Source organism: Strix uralensis, chromosome 6 (genome assembly GCF_047716275.1).
Source record: "Strix uralensis isolate ZFMK-TIS-50842 chromosome 6, bStrUra1, whole genome shotgun sequence".
Taxonomy (NCBI): domain Eukaryota; kingdom Metazoa; phylum Chordata; class Aves; order Strigiformes; family Strigidae; genus Strix; species Strix uralensis.
In genome coordinates, this window is record NC_133977.1 from 38617691 (window position 1) to 38639223 (window position 21533).

At 40.1% G+C, this 21533-nt stretch overlaps 1 protein-coding gene across 7 annotated transcripts in view; it reads left to right on the forward strand.

The window, feature by feature from the left end:
• Nucleotides 1-21533, forward strand: part of THSD7B (thrombospondin type 1 domain containing 7B) — a 331460-nt gene that overhangs the window by 99108 nt on the left and 210819 nt on the right. For all 7 annotated transcript variants that reach the window (XR_012629528.1, XM_074873761.1, XM_074873766.1 and 4 more), the window contains exon 4: nt 17372-18167. Coding sequence is in view for 6 of the 7 variants with exons in the window: in XM_074873761.1 (XP_074729862.1) it covers nt 17372-18167 (796 nt within the window). In the remaining variant the exon portion in view is untranslated. The remainder of the gene's footprint in view (nt 1-17371; nt 18168-21533) is intronic.

Consider the following 21533-nt stretch of genomic DNA (forward strand, 5'->3'; position numbering starts at 1 on the left):
GTCTCCTTACCTTGAATTGATGCTAGCATAATGGAGACCAGAATTTGGCCCTCTGTCTTCTCCTTTGGAAGAGGTGATGCCATGGGTACTTCTGTCAAGTGGCTTCAGGTCCTGACATTCATGACCCCTTGAGCAGAGAACATGGATGTAGTAGAAGAAGATATTTGGTCTCCTTGTAAAAACATTTTTCTCCTTGAGCTAGCAAACGCATACGTAAAAGTAGACTGGAAGAAATTAATGAATTCTCCTGCCTGCACAACCAGTTCATTTGTCTGGTCTTGAATTCCCTAAAGAGAGGAAATATGGAGGATTTTATGGGAAGTAGCAGCTGTTCTTCCTCCCTGGGGCAAAGGATGTTCATTGTGATGAGTAAAACCCCTTATTTTTTATCAATGTGATTGGCACCCAGTGACTTGTTCTAATGGTCCAGCTGTTGAATGCTGTAATCCTTGTGGGTCAGATGACATATGCTGTTGTTACTGCTGTGCACTGTTTATGTATATACTTGATGCTGAATTAATATTTTAATGTAGCTTACATAAGCAATTTCATTATAATTGCATGATTTAAGAGTTGTAAGGTGGCCATAAAAAGGTATTTCTGAGCTTCACTGAAATTTCGTTGGGGAAAATCTCTTTGTCTATAAATTATGAATGTAAAAAACCCCACAGACTTGTTGTTATGGATGGGTTTAGTCACATATGAAACTTGAGAAGGGCTTTAGTACACCCTTAAGCTAAGGAAGAGTTTATAAAATGCTCTGATTAGTTGGTATTACAAAAAAAATTGGGATCAGCTTCTATCATAAGTATCTTTGCATGCATAGTGTTCTTCAGTTTTTACATGTGAAATGAAATTATTTAAAAAGATTATCTGTTGCAGTACCTGAGATTCTGAACTCTGCAGTTGGAGAGCTGTAGTGAACTTGTTTTTCTAAGGCATTGCAGCACCTAATAAATGGGAAGAATCTTTCTGAGAGGACTGATGCAAAACATCATTATTTCTACTTACACAAATGTCTGAAGCTGATTTATTCCCGAGACTAAGATATTTGAATATGTTGCATTACAGCAGGCACTTGTGTTTTTACCAGCGTTCTGGCAGAGTGCTCTGCTTGGTTTGTTTTGGGAGAATGTGGTTGTCCGTCTTGTTTAATTACAGTAGTGATAGGACTTGGGACTGCAGTTGCAGGAATGAAATTCCACAAATCTGTATGGACTGAGAGAGAGACTCCATCTCTCATAGAAGTTGAAGTGTGTCTGTTTTAAGCTAAATTTTTCTATCCTTGTTCTTGGTCAAGGAGGAAGCGCACCTTAGATACAATTACAGCCAATTAATTACTGTTACTATAACTGAAATCCTAAGAGTCTAATCATTATTAGTCCAAATCTAATTGTTACAGAAAAAGACAGAAGAGTAATGCAGTCAAAGTTGTTATACACACGATTCTCAGCTTCTACACCTCTCCTGGTGTTACCCTTGGCATGCTGCTGTGTGTCCTAAGGTTGGTGGTTTCATCCTGGTGGTGGTGGGTTGTCAGCCTCTGGAGTCTTTTCCCAGGAGGAACATGATGTTCATATTGATGGCTTCTTCTTCCTCACTGTAGGATCCACATGAGGTGATACTAATTGCCTTTTTCTTTCTTCACTGGTCCATGTTCCCATGGTTTTTTTTGGCTGGAGTGTGTATGTGAGATTTTGTGGGTGGTTTTTTTTTTTTGGTTGGTTATTTTTTTTATGCCCTTAACTAGTTTTGTCCAGCTCCGGGTGTACATTTCTCTAATTGACCACTAGTGAGTTAGCAGTAGTGGTGGGGTCTACAGTGCCAGCCTGTACCCCATTGTGTATCGTTCCCTGCCTCTACTCCTCCATGCTACATCCTTTGTATGTAGGTGCTGGACAGGCCAGCTAAGGGGATTATCTGCTAGGTGAGCTATTCACAGATACAGAGGAACTGATCAGGAATGGGGTAATTAATAGTCTTGGCCACAGTAGCTGTGAGATGGTGCAGTGTAAGTTGCATGGGGAAGTAAGGAAGGAAAGTAGTGGATTAAAGGTCCTTCCTTGGTCTTGGGAGCATGGACTTTAACTTGTTCAGGGAATCATAGGATGGTTTGGGTTGGAAGGGGCCTTAAAGACCATCCAGTTCCAACCCCCCTGCCACAGGCAGGGACACCTTCCACTAGACCAGGTTGCTCAAAACCCCATCTAACCTGGCCTTCAGCCCTTCCAGGGAAGGGGCAGCCACAGCTTCTCTGGGCAACCTGTTCCAGTGCCTCACCACCCTCGCAGTAGAGAATGTCTTCCTTATAGCTAATCTAAATGTACCTTCTGCCAGTTTAAAATTGTAACCCCTTGTACTATCACTATGCTCCCTGATAAAGAGTCCCTCCCCATCTTCCCTGTAGCCCCCTTTAAGTACTGGGAGGCTGCAGTGAGGTATCCCCAGAGCCTTCTCTTCTCCAGGCTGAACACCCCCAATTCTCTCAGCCTGTCCTCACAGGGGAGGTGCTCCAGCCCCCTGAGCATCTTCGTGGCCTCCTCTGGACCCGCTCGAGTGGATCTGTGTCCTTCTTCTGTTGGGAGTCCCAGAGCTGCACACAGCACTGCAGGGGGAGGGTCTCACGAGAGTGGAATAGAGGGGGAGAATCCCCTCCCTCGACCTGCTGGCCACACTTCTCTTGATGCAGCCCAGGACACGGTTGACTTTCTGGGCTGCAGGTGCACATTGCTGGCTCACAGTCAGTTTTCCATCCACTAATACCCCCAAGTCCTTCTCTGCAGGGCTGCTCTCAATCTGCTCATGGCCCAGCCTGTATTTGTTCTTGGGATTGCCCCGACCCATGGGCAGGACCTTTCCCTTGGCCTTGTTGAACTCCATGAGGTTTGCATGGTCCCACCTCTCCAGCCTGTCCAGGTCCCTCTGGGTGGCACATCCCTTCCCTCCAGCGTGTCGACTGCACCACACAGCTCGGTGTCATCAGGAAACTTGCTGAGGGTGCACTCGATCCCACTGTCCATGTCGCCAATAAAGATGTTAAACAGCGCCGGTCTCAACACCAACCCCTGAGGAACACCACTCGTCACTGCTCTCCACTTGGACATTGAGTTGTTGACCGCAACTCTTTGAGTGCGACCACCCAGCCAATTCCTTATTCCCTGAGTGGTCTACCCATCAAATCCATGTCTCTCCAATTTAGAGACAAGGATGTCATGCGAGACAGTGCCAAATGCTTTACACGAATCCAGGTAGATGATGTCCATTGCTCTTCCCTTATCCACCAACGCTTGTAACCCTGTCACACCAAAATTGTCAGGCACGATTTGCCCTTAGTGAAGCCATGTTGACTGTCACTAGTCACCTCCTTATTTCCATGTGCTCTAGCATAGTTTCCAGGAGGATCCGCTCCATGATCTTGCCGGGCACAGAGGTGGGACTTCACTGGCCTCTAGTTTCCTGGGTCTTCTTTTTTCCCCTTTCATAACATGGGGGTTATATTTCCCCTTTCCCATTCAGTGGGAACTTCACTGGACTGCCACAACTTCTCAAATATGATGGAAAGTGACATAGCCACATCACCTGTCAGTTCCCTCAGGACCTGCAGATGCATCTCCTCAGATCCCATGGACTTGTGCACCTTCAGGTTCCTTAGATGTCCTTCACCCTGATCCTCTCCTACAGTGGGTGGTTCTTCATTCTCCCAGTCCCTGCCTTTGCCTTCTGTGACTTGGGCGGTGTGGCTGGAGCACTTGTTGGTGAAGACTGAGGCAAAAAAGTCATTGAGTACCTTGCTTTATTGCAGAGTTTGATGTGAGGCTGTCTGGATGCATGGTGGGAAGCTTCTGCTTTCTTAGTCTGGTGGAAAGTGATTGCATGTGGAAATAAATGAGGCTATCAGGTGGATATGGTGTGTGATCATACATCTGTCTTTATCAGGGGAAAATTCTTTGGGCAGCAACTATTGTAACCAGACAAATTTAGATAAATAGAAATGCTGGCTGAGTAATCATTAATAATGTGTATTTGCATGTGTAAAAATTAATGCAGGAAAGTATTTAGTTGCCTAGTTTGCCTGACAAGATTATTTTATTGGTTTAAGTTAGAATACTTGGGAGAATGGGAATATGATGCAGTGAAATGGTTTGGGAAGAGTGATGGGGCAATAAACCTAAGTGGTCTGATGGAGCTATTCGAGACCTTTAAGTAGAAGAATCTATGACAAATCTGCCTACATACCTTAGTAACTAAGCTCAGAGGTCTAGGAGGTATTTTCTTACTATAAATACTTAAGGGAGTAAATTAGAAACAGTTTAAATTTAGGATACTGGTTTTAGTGTAAGAAAGAATTTTTCAAAAACATGTCCTGAGAACAGTAAATATTCTTTAAAGCAATCTAAATTTTTTTTGTTTTAAAAACATCTGAAGATATACATGCATTCTCTATATACTTTTTGGAACCCACTTTCTGTATCTGCAGTAATATCTATTGATAGAATTGGAGTAATTTAAGGTCATTTTGAAAGATGAGGAATATCTTGAGTTGGAGTAATTTAAGGTCAATTTTGAAAGATGAGGAATATCTTGAATTTCTAAACTTCAGATAGGACAGACTGTAAATGTTTTTAACATGTAATTAGTATGGATTACATTTTCTTAGCTCCCTTTTCTTCATCGATTTTTGCCATTCAACCAGTCATTTCTATTTGTATATATAAAATATATGGCTTACTGTTAAAAGGATCTCAAATCAAATTGGCTTTATTTACTTCAGAATATTCTGAATCATGTTTATTATGGGAATCATAAGAAATGAATAGACATTTCTAATAGAAGACTTATTTCCAAGTGGCTTGATTGAATTAAAGAATACCCAGTGGAATTAAAACTCAATTAAGAGCAGTTATTTCAGTATCCTTAGTGGAAAAAATGATTTTTCTTACTTCACAGAACTACCAGTCTGATTTATTTACAGCTGAGTGTTGTCGATCAGTTTAGAGTGTGGACACGTTTATTAATGCTGTAGTTCATGGATGGCTATGCCAGTTTTGCTGTGAACTTTGTAGTTCTTTAAACCTGCCTCGTGAGAAGACTGAGAGGTGGATTTCTTTTTGGAAGAGGCCAGGTAGACCACTCTGTTTCTCAAGAAACGCCTTTCTATAGCAGTTTATTGTTTTCTTATGGTGATTCTGAATCTCCATGTACTGGTTAATGAACCAGCTGGGACATGCTAATGAGCTGGTTCATATGGAAACAGCTTACTCATATAAAAACAGCAAAACTAAAAGCCCTTTGAAGTCTGTGGTTCAGAAGTATTAGCTAAGTGTTTTTTATTTCCCTGTCCCCAGAATCACTCTGCCTGTCCGGATTACTGTCAGGGGGTTTGGAGTAATTAGATGAGCAGATTTCAGTGTTTTGTCCATTGCCTGTCATCATTTAATCTTCAGAAGTATCCACAGTCTCCATCATGACCTCCAAGACACTGGAAGTGTCTCCTCTGAGAAGGATTAGGAGCTGTCTCCAATATTTCAGAACTCATGGTGTGGCAATCATGACATTTTACATATGCTTCTGTTGCACTGGGTACAGACTGAGCATAAAAACACTGATTGATTCCAAAATGTGAGCAAAATGGGATCATTTGGATATAAATATCTCAGAGCATGTATATATGTGTGTGTATATATATATTTGACAGCAAAGTTATACACATTCACACATATATTCTTTTCCTTTTATTAAATAATTTATGATTTTTCTTAGTCGGATGTGCCTTAAAATATGAAGTAAAAAGGGGTATTTGTCTTGGCTTATCTTTTCTCCCATGCAGGTATTCCTGAGCTTGAGCATGCAGGTGTTGAAAGGTTACTTTGATAGCATTGCCTTTCAGTAACACCCCGTCAGGACTTGGGACACATCCGCTCCTTTGATTAAACACTTAGGGCAGCAGCATCTTCCGTCAATATTTAGTAAGTTGGGGGATGTCAGGTGCTATCATGATGAACCTAAGTGTGACCTAAATTGAACTGAAAGTAGATTGAGGCAGGAATGGCTTTTTATCTTCTTGAGTCATGTTTGAAGTTGTGATCGTTCTTTGAAGCATATTTAAATTAATAACCACTGCATTTTCTTGACAATACTGGTAGAGATAATGTGGGATTTCCATTATTCTGACCTGCTTTTCAATCATTTTCCAGTTACAGTGAGGACGATGAATGAAAATTGCCAAGAAATGGTATTTTAAAACATTAGTTTTGCCATGTTGGTGACACATGAACAAAGATGATTACCGGTGCTGATGTTTAATTTAAAACTGTCTAAAAATTTGTACTTGACCCCTTTATATCAAGGTGAACTCGAGGCATGCTTAGTTTATGCAGATTTCCCAGGCAGTCATGACAATAGTGTGTTAGATTTATTTTGCAGGCTAAATGATCACTTTATATATTCACTAGAACCACTCAGGGCTACAAATGAGAACTCTTTCCAGTTGAATTTTCATGCAAATATCTTTATTTGTAGTGTAAAACATTAGAACAGCTAGGTACTCTTGTGTAAATTAGTAGCACTGTTTATAAATATCTCTGCAATTGAAAGCAGCAGAAGTACCAGATGTGTAATTACATTAGCACAGATATTCTACAGAAAGCTGCTTCTGTGAAACAGAAACAAGCTTAATGTGAAAATCTTTGCTTTTGAGAGTAGGCATGCTATGCACATCATTAACCTGTTAATTAAGTCTATTAAGGGCTGCATTTTCTGAGGCCTTGTTAAATGATTACTTATGTATAAGAACGTTTGTTTTTAAAAATCTTCAGTTGCGAAGTGTGGACTAACATTGTAAAGGCAGATGTATACGTTGGGATGTAAAATATGTGTACAGCATATGCGCATCTGTAACTGATACTTTTCCATGTTATCATTCTTTTACTTCCAAAAGTTATAGCGTGGTATCTTTTATGGCAACAGTGACCAGATTTCCAAGTTCAAAATTGTTCATCTCTGCTCAGCAAACAGCCCCAGCAGAAAACCTGAATGCTCCCTGCTACATCTCTTAGCGGTTTTTGAAAGAAACATGGGTCTATGCTAGCAAAGTAACCATCAGGGTATATATTCTCAGCTGTTTAAACATCTTGAAGGAGGTGGTTTTATCCCTTGTGCTGAAGCTTGTGAAAATGTATGTAAAAGTGCATGTCTGTTAGGATTTCAGTGATAGCTGAAGACTATTCAGAAATACGTAACCAGTATAAATTCAGAATAATGCAATCAAAGCACCTGCTGAAAAGGTAGTGAAGATCTACCAGTATTGTAAGGCTGACCTCCGAATATTGATGCTTGAACACTTCCATCTTGAAATTATTGGAACTGACATTCTATTTTCAGTTTTCTTTATTTCAGCAGTGTAGATATTGAAAAGAAAAAAGAACCCCAAACCCTGTCCTTTCCCCTAAATGTGCTTGTTCCCACCTGGGACCATGGGTTAGCACTCTGCCTGCTGCAGGACTTGCAACGCTTGGGCTTGTCTTAATGTACTGACACAGATTTATGGCTGAAACTAAGGTACTCTCTTCTTTGTTTATCCTTGGAGTGTTACTGTCTTTTGCTCCAAGGAATCTGACTCAGCTGGAAAAGGAAAAAACTAAATTAAAAAATAAAACTAGTAGAAAATTGCTGTTTATGTTGTAATGCTTTATTGCCCTGGTTCTAGGTTTTGTTGCTCTCATTTGGGAGGTAGGTTTGCAGAGAAGCACTGCAGCAGAGGGGCTGTTTCTCTGGGTGGGTGTAGTTGAATGCCATGTCCTGCTCTCTAGCAACTAAGTATGTCTAATGTGCTATTTTAAAAAGAAACAAACAAAAAGTTCAAAAGCATCAGGGGATAATACAACCTCTTCATAAGATCCCTGGATCTCAGCCTGGCCTGATGCACAGATCTTAATCTGACAATATTTTGCTTTCACTCACCTGCCTGTGTAGTCGATTGGAATGATGCCTGGTAAAATATGCCTCCAGATGGGATGGAGATTCTTCTTTCTTCACATACCTATTTAGATATGCTATGCTTACTTACATTTTGTAATTCTTGTCACAAGATTCCAAAGATTTTTCTAATGTTAACACCTGCAAGTCTGAACAAGGTAATGTGATCATGTTCTCTGAGTGCAAACTCAAGTATTCTAGTTATTCTGTTCTTCTGGACCTTGCAATCAAGAATCTGAATTTATGATGTGATGGGACATTATTTCAGTTTGGAAATTGACATCTTTGTCATTATCTTCCTTTTACATTTTTCCCCCCCTCCAATTTGATTTTTTGTGAATTGGATGTAGTTATTTAGGTTTTTGGGGGTGATGAGGTTTTTTTGTTTGGTTTTTGTTTGTTTGTTTGTTTGTTTTTTTTACTATTCGTTGTATGCCTGTCATTCCTCCCTGAAGTGAAAACCACCTGCATCTTAAAACTCTTCATCCTGATTTACACTGTCAGGAAACTTAAGCTCTTTGGCCCTCTTAGATCGATTAGACGCTGCTCAACGCTCAGCCATTCCTCCTGTCAGCAGCCTGTGCTCACAGCGTCTGCGAGACGAGCAGATTGATTTACTGCTGGAGAACACTTATCATTCCAAACTTTGGCATAGATGCTTGTATTGTTTATTCCTGCACAGCTATTTCCAAGTGTTGCAGAGAATGCTTTTCCAAAATACTTTTCCACTAAAATTTGGAGCATTTACGTCGAGTGCTCAGAGTAAATGGAAATTTAATTACAAATAATTAAAAGTGGATAATTAAATATGGACTGTAAATTTTAAAAAAAGATAAAATGCCCAGTAAAAGCAGTTTGTATAGTTCCACAATAACCTCTGTCCAGTTTTTATAAAATTGATTGTGCACGTAGTTAAAAATAGTACTTTTCACATGATTTAATTATGCTGTCTGTTGCCAGGGAATTGTTATCATCAGTGTTCTCCATCTATGCAGAAATACTAATTAGTAGCAATTTGGGCACTATGGGAAATCCTGTCCATTGTATAGCTCTTCTATAATGCTTATTAAGAATAATGACTGTCTGGCCTATACAATTGAGAAGGTATTTCTGTATAAGTACATGGTGTCTGTATTTTAGTATCTGCCTTTTCTGTTCCAAGAGCTTTGGGCAGCCCCACTTCAGCTCTGGAGCAAGGGGGGGTACCCATGGGCAGAGAGGCTGCCCAGCTGAGGCTCATCAGAGGTCCCACCTGGAGAATATCCCCTTGTAACACATCTGTAGGCATGTACAGGTCAGCTTGGCTGAGGGGGAGTTAATGCAATTCCACCATTTAACCCCAGCCAGGCTTGGTAGCACCTCCGTGTGCAATTCTGGGTTTTGATTCCTTCACCATGGCATATTGATTGCTGTAGTATCTGAAAAAGTATACTGGCTTCTGTGTTGTAGTGGGTTATAAAATATGTAAGTTGGGAATAGCATGAAGCTGGGCAGAAAAAATGTAGTTCTCCCTTAAAATGATGTCTGGAGAGGGATGCACACGTTACTGTGATTATGTGCATGTGAAGTAAATTCTGATACTTTGGTTTTACAGGTGTTCAGATTGCTGTATTATTTCACAACTTTTTATGTGAGACATTTTTTTTTGTGAAAAAAAATTATTTAAATTTTTAAAGTTTTGAAAAACAGCACGTTGCTATTATTTTAATGGACAAGTATAATTTAAGCTTCATGAAAGAGTAAGAAAATTAGAAACCGCAGTTGTCACAACTCAGGGGAAGGGATGGCAGTATCTTTGGTGTCTGCCAGGTAACGAGTTATTGTAGAATTAATGTAAATGTTCTCTGTGTGTCTTGGAGCTCGAATACCAAGCAGACGTTGAACCAATGCTTCCCCCCAGCTGCCCCACTGAGGCCCTCTCCCAGAGCGGTGAACTTTGGCCAGCGAAATTCCTGGTGTGGTTCCCTTAGGAGCGTGTTAGTGCGCATCTTGAGGTTGTTTGGTAAGGTTCGTTGTGGAGATGTGGATGGGGTGGTCTCTTCCAGAGCTGAGTGTGTCGCCCTGCAGTGATCCTAACCAGTGCTGGGCTGTTAGCAGGAAGGTGGACCTGGGGTGAAACCTGGGCTTTGCATGCTGGAAAAATGATTTGGAGTGACTGCCTATGTGAAGGGCGATGAGGGGAAGCCAATGTATGGAAAAGCTGAAGAAGCCTTGTGCAAAGCTTGCTGGTGTAAAACCAGCAGTGTAAGGACCTGTATAAAACTGGAGTGGGCCTTCTGAATCCCCCAGTTCCTAAAGGCAAATATGAAATAATCCCATTTACAAATATATCAAATTCCCTTCTGCTTCCCTGCAAATATCAGAATAGAACTCGACTTCTTACCTGGTTGTGTTTGGAGGGATCTGAGCTTTCCTGTGGTCTGGGGAGAAGATTTAAATGTAAATAGAGAGGACTCTGGAGATCAGAAGAAGGTATCATTGAGATGGGTGTCCACCAACGCCCATGTATCTCTTGAGGTTCCCCACTGGTAAGCCGGGTGGTCTGTGTGGCAGGAGATGCAGTGTAACTGGTGTTGTATTGGTTATGGATGTTTTTCACAGGGAAATAACAGTTCCCATTGGGGAATATAAGTCCCAAACTCAAGGTGGAGTGAAAGAAGAAACATTTTTCAGTTGCTTTTTCTATTAAGGTTACAATTACAAACACCTTATAAAGGCCATTATGTTTTAAAAGGAATCTGTTATCATAGATGTTTGGAATTTTAAAAAGGTCAGAGTTTAATTATAACTGTCTATAATCCAGTACTGAGATGTTTTTAATCTCATATGCAGTAAACTACTCATAGTTGTAATCTGCTGATAACATCTATTTATGCTTTTTGTTTTTACAGTATACATAAATTTATATACATTATGGCCTCATCTCCTAATGTCAGCTCCTATCAGGGCAAGAAATCTGTTTTCGTGAACCCTCAAAATGTGTCAGATGAGTATTACAGAAATGTTTTGGAATGTGTGGGTTGGTTTTTAATTTTTTTTTATTTATTTTTTAACTGAGAGTTGAAAGAAAAGAATATTTTTCCCTGAGCCGTCTCCAGGGTGTGGGCACATGATTGAGTAGCTCAGCTAATGCAGTTTACATTAGTGCTTAATATTGAGAAGTCCTGCCTTCAAGTGCCAAGGGGTTAGTAAATCACTGAATTTTCATAAACAGCAGTGTTCATTACATTTTGCTGCAGAATGTCTTTCTTGCTGGAGTGTGTCTTGAGTGTTACCGCATGTGGGTAATAAGGGGAAAACCTGAAATGTAAAATTGGAACAAACTGCTGCATGGCTATAAGTCACTAAACTTCACTTTTATTCAGATCTAAAATAAGATGAATAACTAAGCTGCTGAATTACTCATTTGTGTAGGTCATGACAGTTTAAAAAAGTGCTGCAGGTATTTAAAATTAATCCCAGGAATCAGAGGAATTTTATATGTCCTGTGTGACACATTACAAATAGTACAATAGTCCTTTATTTTGTATAGCATCTTTCATATAGATTATAGTAGAAGGTGTTTTACTGAATTGCTGTTAATAAATAGCAAAATAATTGGGATAGTTAAGTGGGGGCAAGGAAGAAAAAGCTGTGTTTTGGATGAGATGTGGCAGTGGATGCAGGGCAGGAATACAGGAGGGCTCTTCCAGAAAGCAGGGGAGTGGGCAGTTATGCTAACCATAGCTATACTAATATTACTTTGTAATATAAAATACCTAAACTTATCAGATCTGCTATCCTAGACTCTGTATGGAGTTGGTCCCAAAGATTTTAATCTTATTAGTCTGCAAGAAAAAATGTGACTGGACTGAATACACTGACATGGATGGTGCATAATATGCAAATGATATGACTTTTATCAGCATAGTAAGATCTTTGTCCGAATCATTAGAAATATTTTTCTTGGCATAATATGTCTTTGCGTCATGCCCCAAAAAATAGTGGTGAGAAAATATATGGTAGTTTTTACAGTTTGGTTCATAATACATAAATATATGTCCAAGTCTCATAAAAAATACATCATTCTCATAAAATTACATAAAAATTACATAAATCTCAACTTTTCATAAAATAATCAGTTCTGAGGGAACCAACTCAGTGGAACTTATTTTTTGCCGCTGTTGCTGATAGTTAAGTCTAATTGGTTGTAATGCCATTAGGACTAAAGCTCATGTTTTGTTTGAGTCAGTAGTTACTTGTTCTCAGAAATAGCAGAATGAGTTGGAGCTCTCCATTTCATATAAACATGCTCTGGTGGAAGGATGCTAGAATGACATCCAAAGTGGTTATATGATGTTTCAAGCAGAAGTATTCAGTGAAAGTGGACACTGCAGTGATCTTCTGGAATCACGATCACATCTGGTGGAGTTATTCTTCAGCCAGACATTAATGAAGTCGTACGTCTCTGTTATGATATTTGTGGATCTTTGTCTAAGAATTAGGAGATTCTGTTTAAAATCAAATTGTTAAGGTCTAGAACAATTGCTTCTAAATTTGATACTTAAACTGAAAGACAAATTAAAAAGTGTAAAAATAGGAGGACTGTTCCAGTGATTGTCCATTAATTTTTTTCACTGTTCCTTCACCGTTTTATGTATCGGATGTGAATTGGATCATATCTATTACCTGTTTGAAATAAATTACTACCACAATACACTATTTAACTGATGGCTGATCTTGTCCGAAGTTTGCAAATTAGTACATAGCTACAGGGGCATAATAATTGTGGAAGATGCTTATTGTTGAATGAATTCTCAGATGGTGAAATGGTTGCAATTAAGCTACATGTTACATTGAACAGAGCATAATTATTGTAGCAGTCCTTATTAAGCAATAACATACTTATTAAGCGGCTCTTATTGGGATTTCTATTTTAGATTTGATGTTTAGTGGTGTTTCATTTTGTCTGTAATATGTAATTATTGTCTGAATAGCCTGCTTGCCTTACGCTTCTGTGACCTGTGTGTCAGAGAGCAGATGTCACTGTATCCTTTCAGACATAATTATTGCATAGTTGTAGGTAGGTCTTGCAGGCAGGAAGAGCAAATCAGTGCACACTACATCATATAAACTACAATTGCTGTGTTATTGCATGCTTTTAACAGAATTAGAGCAGCTGTATGGGATGATAGTACTGTATTCTTTCTGGCTGATAAAAGATGGCAAACAGAACAATGTAGTTTTTCTTTATGACATATTATATAACAATATAGTAATATAGCAATAATTAATATAGTAATTAATATCAATACTATTAATATTACTATAAAATATAGAATATTATACTAGAGGATATATTTATATTATCTTGATTTATTAATCCCTTTGATGTCATTATTACTTGTAGTGTTATAGATGTCTTGTAAGAGACAGTGGGATGTCTTCACAGAATCACAGAATCAACTAGGTTGGAAAGGACCTTGAAGATCATCTAGTCCAACCATTAACCTAACACTGCCAGTTCCCATCTACGCCATATCTCTCAGCGCTATGTCGACCCTATTTGTTTACAGTTTCCCATAAACAAAGATATCCCACTGTCTTAAAATTTTTGCACAAGTCAGCAAGTTTTTGGAAATAGTGATTTGATTGAATTTCTCTTTGGTTTGGTTGACTAATAGATTTATTTGTGCTGTTGCATGTTCCTTGGTACTTTGCAGATATCAGTGGTGTTTCTTAGTGAAAAGCTTTTTTTGGCATCTTAGTGGACAAAGCCTTACTTTCAATTAGATGCTCCTTCATGGAGCAATCCAGGTTGGAAAGGACCATGGGAGGTCATCTGGTCGAACCTCCTGCATGGTGCAGGTTCACGATTGAATTCACACCAGATTGCTTAGGACTTTGCTTAGTCAGATCTTGAAATCCTCCAAGGATGAGATTCTGCTGTCCCTTGGGCAGCCTGTTCCAAGGGTCACCCTCACAGGGATGAGGTTTTTCCTTATATCCAGCTGGGAGCTGCCCTATTTCAACGTATGTCCACAGTCTGTTCTTCTCCCCCCTGTGTCCCGCTGTGATGAGATCAAACATCCATCCAGCATCTCATGAGGTTACAATAGTTAGGAGATGGACAGTATCTATCCTTTATTTTCAGCTTTTTGTACTTTCTGTAGACAGATCACTGTGAAATATATTTAATTTTCTTTAGTCTTCTGCTTTAATTACCAGTAGCCTCCCATTGTAAAGCATCTTTCTGAAGTTCAGGCTTTTGATGACTAAATTCCAGAGGATTTTTAATAAAATGTAGTTGATATTATTATTCACATTGTGCTGAGATGTTTCTTTTAATTGACTCAGACTTATTTCAAGGAAAGTGTAAATTTAACATGACTCTTCTAAAAATAATTAAATTCTAATTACAAAGCAGACTATTGACTAGGAAGTATTTACATCCTTCTCCTCATTTAACTACAGAACAGGATATTTAACTAAACAATGAAACATTGTGGATAAGTTTACTGTTGTGTCCTGAAGAGATCATCAGGAAGTGAAAAAAAATCTATGGTAATGTGATTTGCATCTGATTTTTAACATTATTTTTCATGCTTTTTTTTTTCTTGTATGCCAAGAGCAGGCAACATTTTTAGCGTGTTTGCCAGAGAATAATTGCAAATTGTGATGTGTCTAACGATAGTGTAATTACTTATGAGTCCTTGCTTACTTTTTTTTTGTGGTAATTTTTCATTCTAAATTCATGTCTGACATTAAATAATGGCTGCTTCTGGTTTCTGCTGCATGTGTCTCTATTCTGTTAATGTAAGGACTGGTAAATCTGTAGCTGCTACATAGAGTACTTCACGAGCAACACCCAGAAATGTATAAAAAGTACTAAGGAGACGAGTTCTGTGCAGTAGTTGAAGAGCAGTGGCAGGTTTGGTGAGTGTAATTTGGCCAGTCCTCTGCTACAACTGCTTTATATTACTCCATGGGGGAATTCTAATGCTATTTTTAATGCTGTTTGCTATCCTAAGACGTAAGTAGTAAATCCTTAATTAGTGTAATCTGTTTCAAGGTCCTAATAATGAGTAAAATACCATTATGCTCAATGCTGAAGTGAAGCAGTATTACTCTTGGATTTTTGCTTTAAAAACAAACCGGCAAAACCCACACTTTTCCTGAACTGAAACTTTCACATCTCAAAAAATTAAGCTGCATTTGCTGTACTGCTTCAGAGAAATGAATGCCGAAATAAGCTCAAGATATAACTACATTGCAATGTTTAGTTACTTTCCTCTGCTAAATAAAAAGCCACCTAGTACTTGAGGTTTGAATTTTGACTATTATATTTAGTAAGATGACAGTATATATATAATATGATGTCTGGTTTTGAATCTTGTTGGCATTTGTATAAGAATACTATTTTAGATCAAGGTGAAGTATCAAGGATGAACATTTAAATTGTCAATGGACCTCTTCATGTAACTGGACTTCAAACTCGTATTTAAAGATTTCTTTTTCTGAATATTCAGTTTTTAAGCACATTGGATTCTGTTGAAAGCCTGTTGTTAATGTAGTACAGCTTGTAGAGCACAGCACAGTTTGATGATGGCTTTCTCTGTTCAAGTTATGTGTCATGGCTTAGTCCTTACCTTGGGCTGATATCTTTTGCTGTGAAACAGAGGCACAAAGGGGACAAAGATTTTTCACATAGCCTGAAGTATTCAACAAAAGCTGGAGCTCTCACTGGTGACTCTGAAAACCCCTCTTGCCTCCTGCCTGTCCACCATGGGAGAAGGTGCCGGATCAAGGGCAGAGTTGCAGTCCTAGCCTGAAGGATGAGGGAGGAGGAGCGCTCACAGAAGGGACATGGCAAGAGCATGGGATGTGTTGGAGGAGAAGCTCAGCTATATCCAATTCCTATTTATTTATTTATTAACGATGAAAAAAGGACAGGAATTTTTATTTATTTATTTTTATTTTTTAATACACAATGTCAAGCCCCTGGCTCTGGAGTATATGCCTCTATTCATGAAGAAAGAACAACGGGTTCACCAACAAAACTGCCATCAGCTGGATGAAATACCTGGATTATAATTGCAGCCATTATGGGGCTGGTTTTGGTTTTTATGTGTGTGTTTGATTTTGTAGTGTAAGCTTGTAACTGATTCCGGTAGTTTTAAAATCAATTTAAAAAAACTTGACTGCAGTAGCATTTCTTAATATAAATTGACCTATTTATTGTAAGTTCATTTTCTGCCTTGAAAAAATACAAAAGATAAGGTAGTTGCAGTGTATTTTCAAGCAAGAATTATATATGCAATGTTCTTACCGAGTGAAATGGCTCTGTTATGAGGTATTGGAAAGTTTTTAAACTTAGAAATGAGATGAGACCCTCTTGAGACATGATCATCAAAATCCCTTTAATATCTTAAAATTCAGCCTCAGTGCTTTTCTCTACGTTTTCTTTGCAGTTTGTAAGCAATTTTGTACTTTATAGCCCTCAAATTATTTTTTTTGGCTTGGTGGATTTTTCTTGAACAGTATGGTCACAGAAGAATCTTTCTATTTAGCTATGTCTGATTATGTTCACTTGCAAATCCTCAAATAAGGTTCATACGATTACGTATATGTATTCATGTGCTCCAGAAATAAAAGTGACATCGCTGGGTTTAATTTCAATTTAATCTCTCTTCCTGAACAACTAGCTTTACAACCGCTTATAGTGCCACGTGCTGCAAACAGAAACGACTTCCTCGCTGTACATCCCCGGGTAATTCAGAAGTCGATGCACATGAGGGGCCTTCTCTGCTGTCGGGGCTCTGCTCTCAGAGCGGCGCCTGGCGGGACCTATCCTGCAGCACATACACTGTCACACCAAGTCAGTTCCTCCATTTCAAACTCCTACTAAGAGTATGTTCTTATTTTCATAGTATTTATCCTCACTGTTTTATCACTGCGGATGATGATTCAGCTGCTTCCCAGTGCAGTTTATTCCATTGACTAATTGCTCTATTAAGACTGTTTTCCTCTTATCTAACTTGACTTTCTTTTCCTATTAGATTATTGTTCCTTTATGATCATTTTTATATCCATTTGTACAAGTGAAATTAAATATTCATATTTCCTCAGGCTTTGGGATGCATTTTACTGCTACAGAAATGTGCCTGGCCTGCCTTTAATTTGAGATGTTGTGGGGCATTTTTTTTTCCCTGCTAGTTTCTCCAAGTGGTCTAGTGATGTGAGTACGCTGGGAGGAGAAATGACTTGCAGCCTTTAGGAAGCATTTAACCAATTTTAGGGTCCACCTGATAGTTACTTTTTAATACATGGCAGGGTATGGTTTGGCTGCTACTGGGTGTCAGGACAGATCCGTGGCAGGAGTATTGCATGGCATTTCTCAACATCCCCTCTTTTGCAGGTCACTGGGGCCGGTGCGTCGGTGACTGCGGCTCAGGGGGTGTCCGGAGTCGGGCCGTCTGGTGCACCCACGTAGAGGGCTGGACAACGTACCACGCGAACTGCGACCAGAAGGACAAACCCGAAAGCCAGAGGAGGTGCTTTAAAGTCTGCGACTGGCACCTGGAGCTGTTTGAGTGGGAGGTTTTGGGATGGGAAAGGTGTGGGCTTGTCCCCTTTGCTGGCGGTGAGGTGGGAGCCAGGGCTTGCGTCACCGCGCAGCACGGGCTGCAGCACCGGAGCGTCCGCTGCCTCCAGAAGCTGAACAGAACCATTGTCACCAACGAAATATGTGAGTATTTCACGCCACAGCCTCCCGCTGAGCAAGCCTGCCTGGTGCCCTGCCCGCGGGACTGCGTCGTGTCCGAGTTCTCCAGCTGGTCTGAGTGTGGCACAGGCTGCGCCAAGAGCTTGCAGCACCGGATGCGGGCGGTCATCGCTCCTCCTCTCTATGGGGGTGCCCCGTGCCCAAATCTGACTGAATCCAGAGCCTGTGGCGCTCCCACCTGTCCTCTCGGGGAGGAGGAGCACACCTACAGCCTCCGAGTGGGGTCTTGGGGCGAATGCCAGCTGCCCCATCCTAAAGACGTCGACCTGGCGGGGAGGACTATGCAGGATTTGAGTTTGGACTCTGGAGAGCGAAGCACGTCTGGACTTCAAGGCTATAAACCCCACCACCGTCCCCGGGAGGTGGAGATCGGTTACCAAACCAGGCAGGTCAGGTGTGTAAGGAGCGATGGAAAAAACGCAGCGCTGAGGTAAGGGTGCTTTGTCTTTTGTTTCATCCCCAGTGAATTTGTTTGACGGAGCGCTTGGTCTGTGTGGCAGCAGCACAGCAAACACGCTCCCATTCTTGAGTTTTAAATGCAAATTTTCATGTGTTTTCTTTATGGTCTTTTTTTTTTTTTTTTTGATTTAATTCCCTTCTTGTAAAGCTAGCATATGCTGAATATTTTGCATTCTTCTACGATTTGTGACTGTTTAATTCATTTTATGTTTTTAATAATTCTCATCTGGGTTTTTTGTTGTTTTGAGGAAACATCGAGGAAATGGAATTATATATCACTTCGTACTGTTGCTGGGCCCTGGCTGTGGGAGAGGGAGGTTTCATTTTCAGTCATGTACTGCATATATTTGGCAGAAGCGGCTAAAATTCCACCAACTTAAACTCCTTCATTCTTACAAATCAACACTGGAAAAAATGAGTCTGAAAACTTTGGCCTTGCGAGTTTGCTAGAAGGTATTTCTTGTAAGGATAGATCAGTAAGCAAACCTGTGGTTGTTCTCCTGCTTACTGAGGAGCCTTCTTGTCTGGGTGTAACTCTTGGATGCTGATACCAGATACATGACTTGCTTCTCTCTCTTGTCCTCATGTGTTTTATAGAATGATTTCTCTTAGTTTATGTAGGTTGCTTTGCTGTAATTCAAATGTGAAGGTTACAGTAATGTGCAGCAAATAATGGAAAGGTTTATTCTCTCAATTTCTTGCATTTAAATTTAAGCTATCTAAGCTCTGCCATTTGACTTCAGGTTGGATTTGAGCAGGTGCCAGGAGCTATAGATGACTGAGAAATTGAGTGAGTTCTGAGAAAATCAAGGTTTCTGGGTAACTTCTTGTGTTCTGTTTTTCAAGGATATTAGAAGTTCTTGAAAAATCCTGCTCCTGAATTTTGCAGAAATCAGTATGTTTCTCAGTAATCTATAGCTCCTGGCACCTGCAAAAACTGCAATGGCAGAGAGAAGGGGTTATGTCCAATTCTCTACCCCTGTTAATGTCTGCAGTGGTTTTGCACACATACTGAGGTGAAAATATACATTCTAACCTTTTTCTTACCCCCTTCTATTACACCTGTAGCAAAGTACGGGTTTTTTTTTTATTGGTTGGAAAAAAGTCGAGCTTTGTGAACAGTTCCAGCAGTTTCCAACATCTTGACTTTATTACTTGTCTCTAAATATATGCTGATTCTAAATATACAGATTTTATGCTCATGTAGCTGCTTGACTTTAATGGAGTCACTTGTGATTTATGCTGCCGTGCGACCAGCAGCAGGTTTATGTCTGCTAACACTTGTTATCTGTTCTTCTGCCTCTTGTATCTCATTCCTTATCAGAGGCTCTGGGAAGGAGATCCTGACTTTGTTAAAATTTCACTCACTCTGCCCTCACATGCTCACTGCTATATTCACTGTAAGAATAGGTAATGGAAGACACTGATTCTATAAATGTTTTCTCTTTTTTGTGCTGCTGTGTAAGTTATACATTCAATTTCTGGATGACAGTGCAGAGGGTTCTGGGAGCTTTAGTTTTAGTGACTCTACTCTTGATCGAGCTGTCTTCTTCCTTGCTCCTTTCTGGGGTTTTTTTGCTGATCCAGCCCCTTTTTTGGGAGTGTACAACTCCATTAGCTGCCTCCTGGCAGACTTTTTTTGCTGAGACTGAGTCTCAGATTTACTGCAGAGAGCTGAGTCTCACCCATCCCTTACTCTTACTCCAAATACAAGAGGAAACCTCATTGATTGAATAGAGGGAAAAAGGTCACATCATATTACAGTGTCCAGATAGTCACACACTTTTCCTTTTTCCTTTTGGACCTAAAATCCAAACCTAAAAATCCAGCCTAAAATTGAATCCGCGTTTAATTGCAGGGCCAGAGTGTCACTGATATCAAATCCGACACCTCCCTTTAAGCATCCCGCAGTAATGTCCTCCTTGCTTTGTTGTGCAGCATATTTGCTGCCATTCTTCTGAAGAATGGACCCGATCTTGCAGATGTTGCTTTACAAGAGTGATGCTATTTTGGCTACTGATAAAGAAGAGTAAATGCATTTGCATAACCCTGTAGCGGGGTTTGGCAGGCAGCCAAGCATCTGCTGTAAAACTGGAAAGAAGTGCCTTTTTTGTGCTTTTTCATTTTCCTGGCTGAGGTTTCCTATTTCAACTAACACTGTCGAGTAAGGACCAGTGAGAGATACAAATTTAATTTCTGGAAAACTGAGGTGAGAGAGAGGGAGTATCCCAAGACATGCTTTACCGGCGGGCTCTGAGCTGCTGCTCTGCCAGGGCTTTGGCACCACCCTGCCTCCTGCCGCTGCCGGGTTCTTGCAGGGAAGCAGCAGATAACTGGAGCGGTCAGCTAACCGCCACGTGAGGAGAGCAACCGTATGCTCATCTCGCCTCCTAATTTATAATGCAATGGCAAAGATGCCTGCTTTGTTATCAAGGTTGTTTAATTTACTGGTGTCTAATCTCAGGGCTGCGGAGCAGCCAGTGAGACCGGCGAGCAGCAGCAGCTGCTGTGCTCACCGACGGGAGAGGGTACCTGGTACACTCCTCGGCATGAAAGAACAGTCTTTTGCCAAAAATAGGATTTTGGTGGGCTTGAGTGCAAGCTGTTTTCTAAAGACTAAAAGATTGAACGCATTCACTTCTTACAGGTGCTGGATTACAGGGAGGACATTCATTTTGGCCTCCTCCCGAAGAAGTTTGCCATTGATTGGACTGGCAGATGGGGCATCCTTTCTCTTGTGAAATAGGTAGCAGTTTTCAAAGTAAAAACTGTAAATAGGAATTTCTTGGAGAGGAGCACCAGCACATGGAAGACTGGACATGCTGTATCAGGGAAACAGAGTTGAGGAATGTTCTTGATGAAATATTTTTCAGTCTGGAGGTTCTACGTTTGTCAAAATGGAAGGAGAAGGGAAGAAAGGAAGAGGAAAGGAAGAGACAGACCTTTTTGAAAACACTTGAAGATGGTTGAACATCAGAACATCAATAGACCTTGAGACAGGTTCATTTCTGCTCAGAAACAATTTTGGTCTAGCAACTTTGTATTTGTGAAAATAAGGAATAACAACAAAATAGAATGATTTTATGGATCTGATTTGAAGCTTTTAAAGATTCTATTTTAAAAAGCTGGACTTTTTTTTTTTGCATACTATTTCAGATAGAATTCAGATTTCACTGTTTCAGAAAAGAGTTTGAGTTTTGCGTTAAATCTCATATCCAGTAACAAATTCAGACATAAGCACTTCCTTGCATTAAAAAAAAAAAAATCTTTGAAAAAGTTGCAAGAAATGTGTGGTAGAACTTCTGCTCCTTTTGGTTTTCTGTCTTGTCGCAGTTGT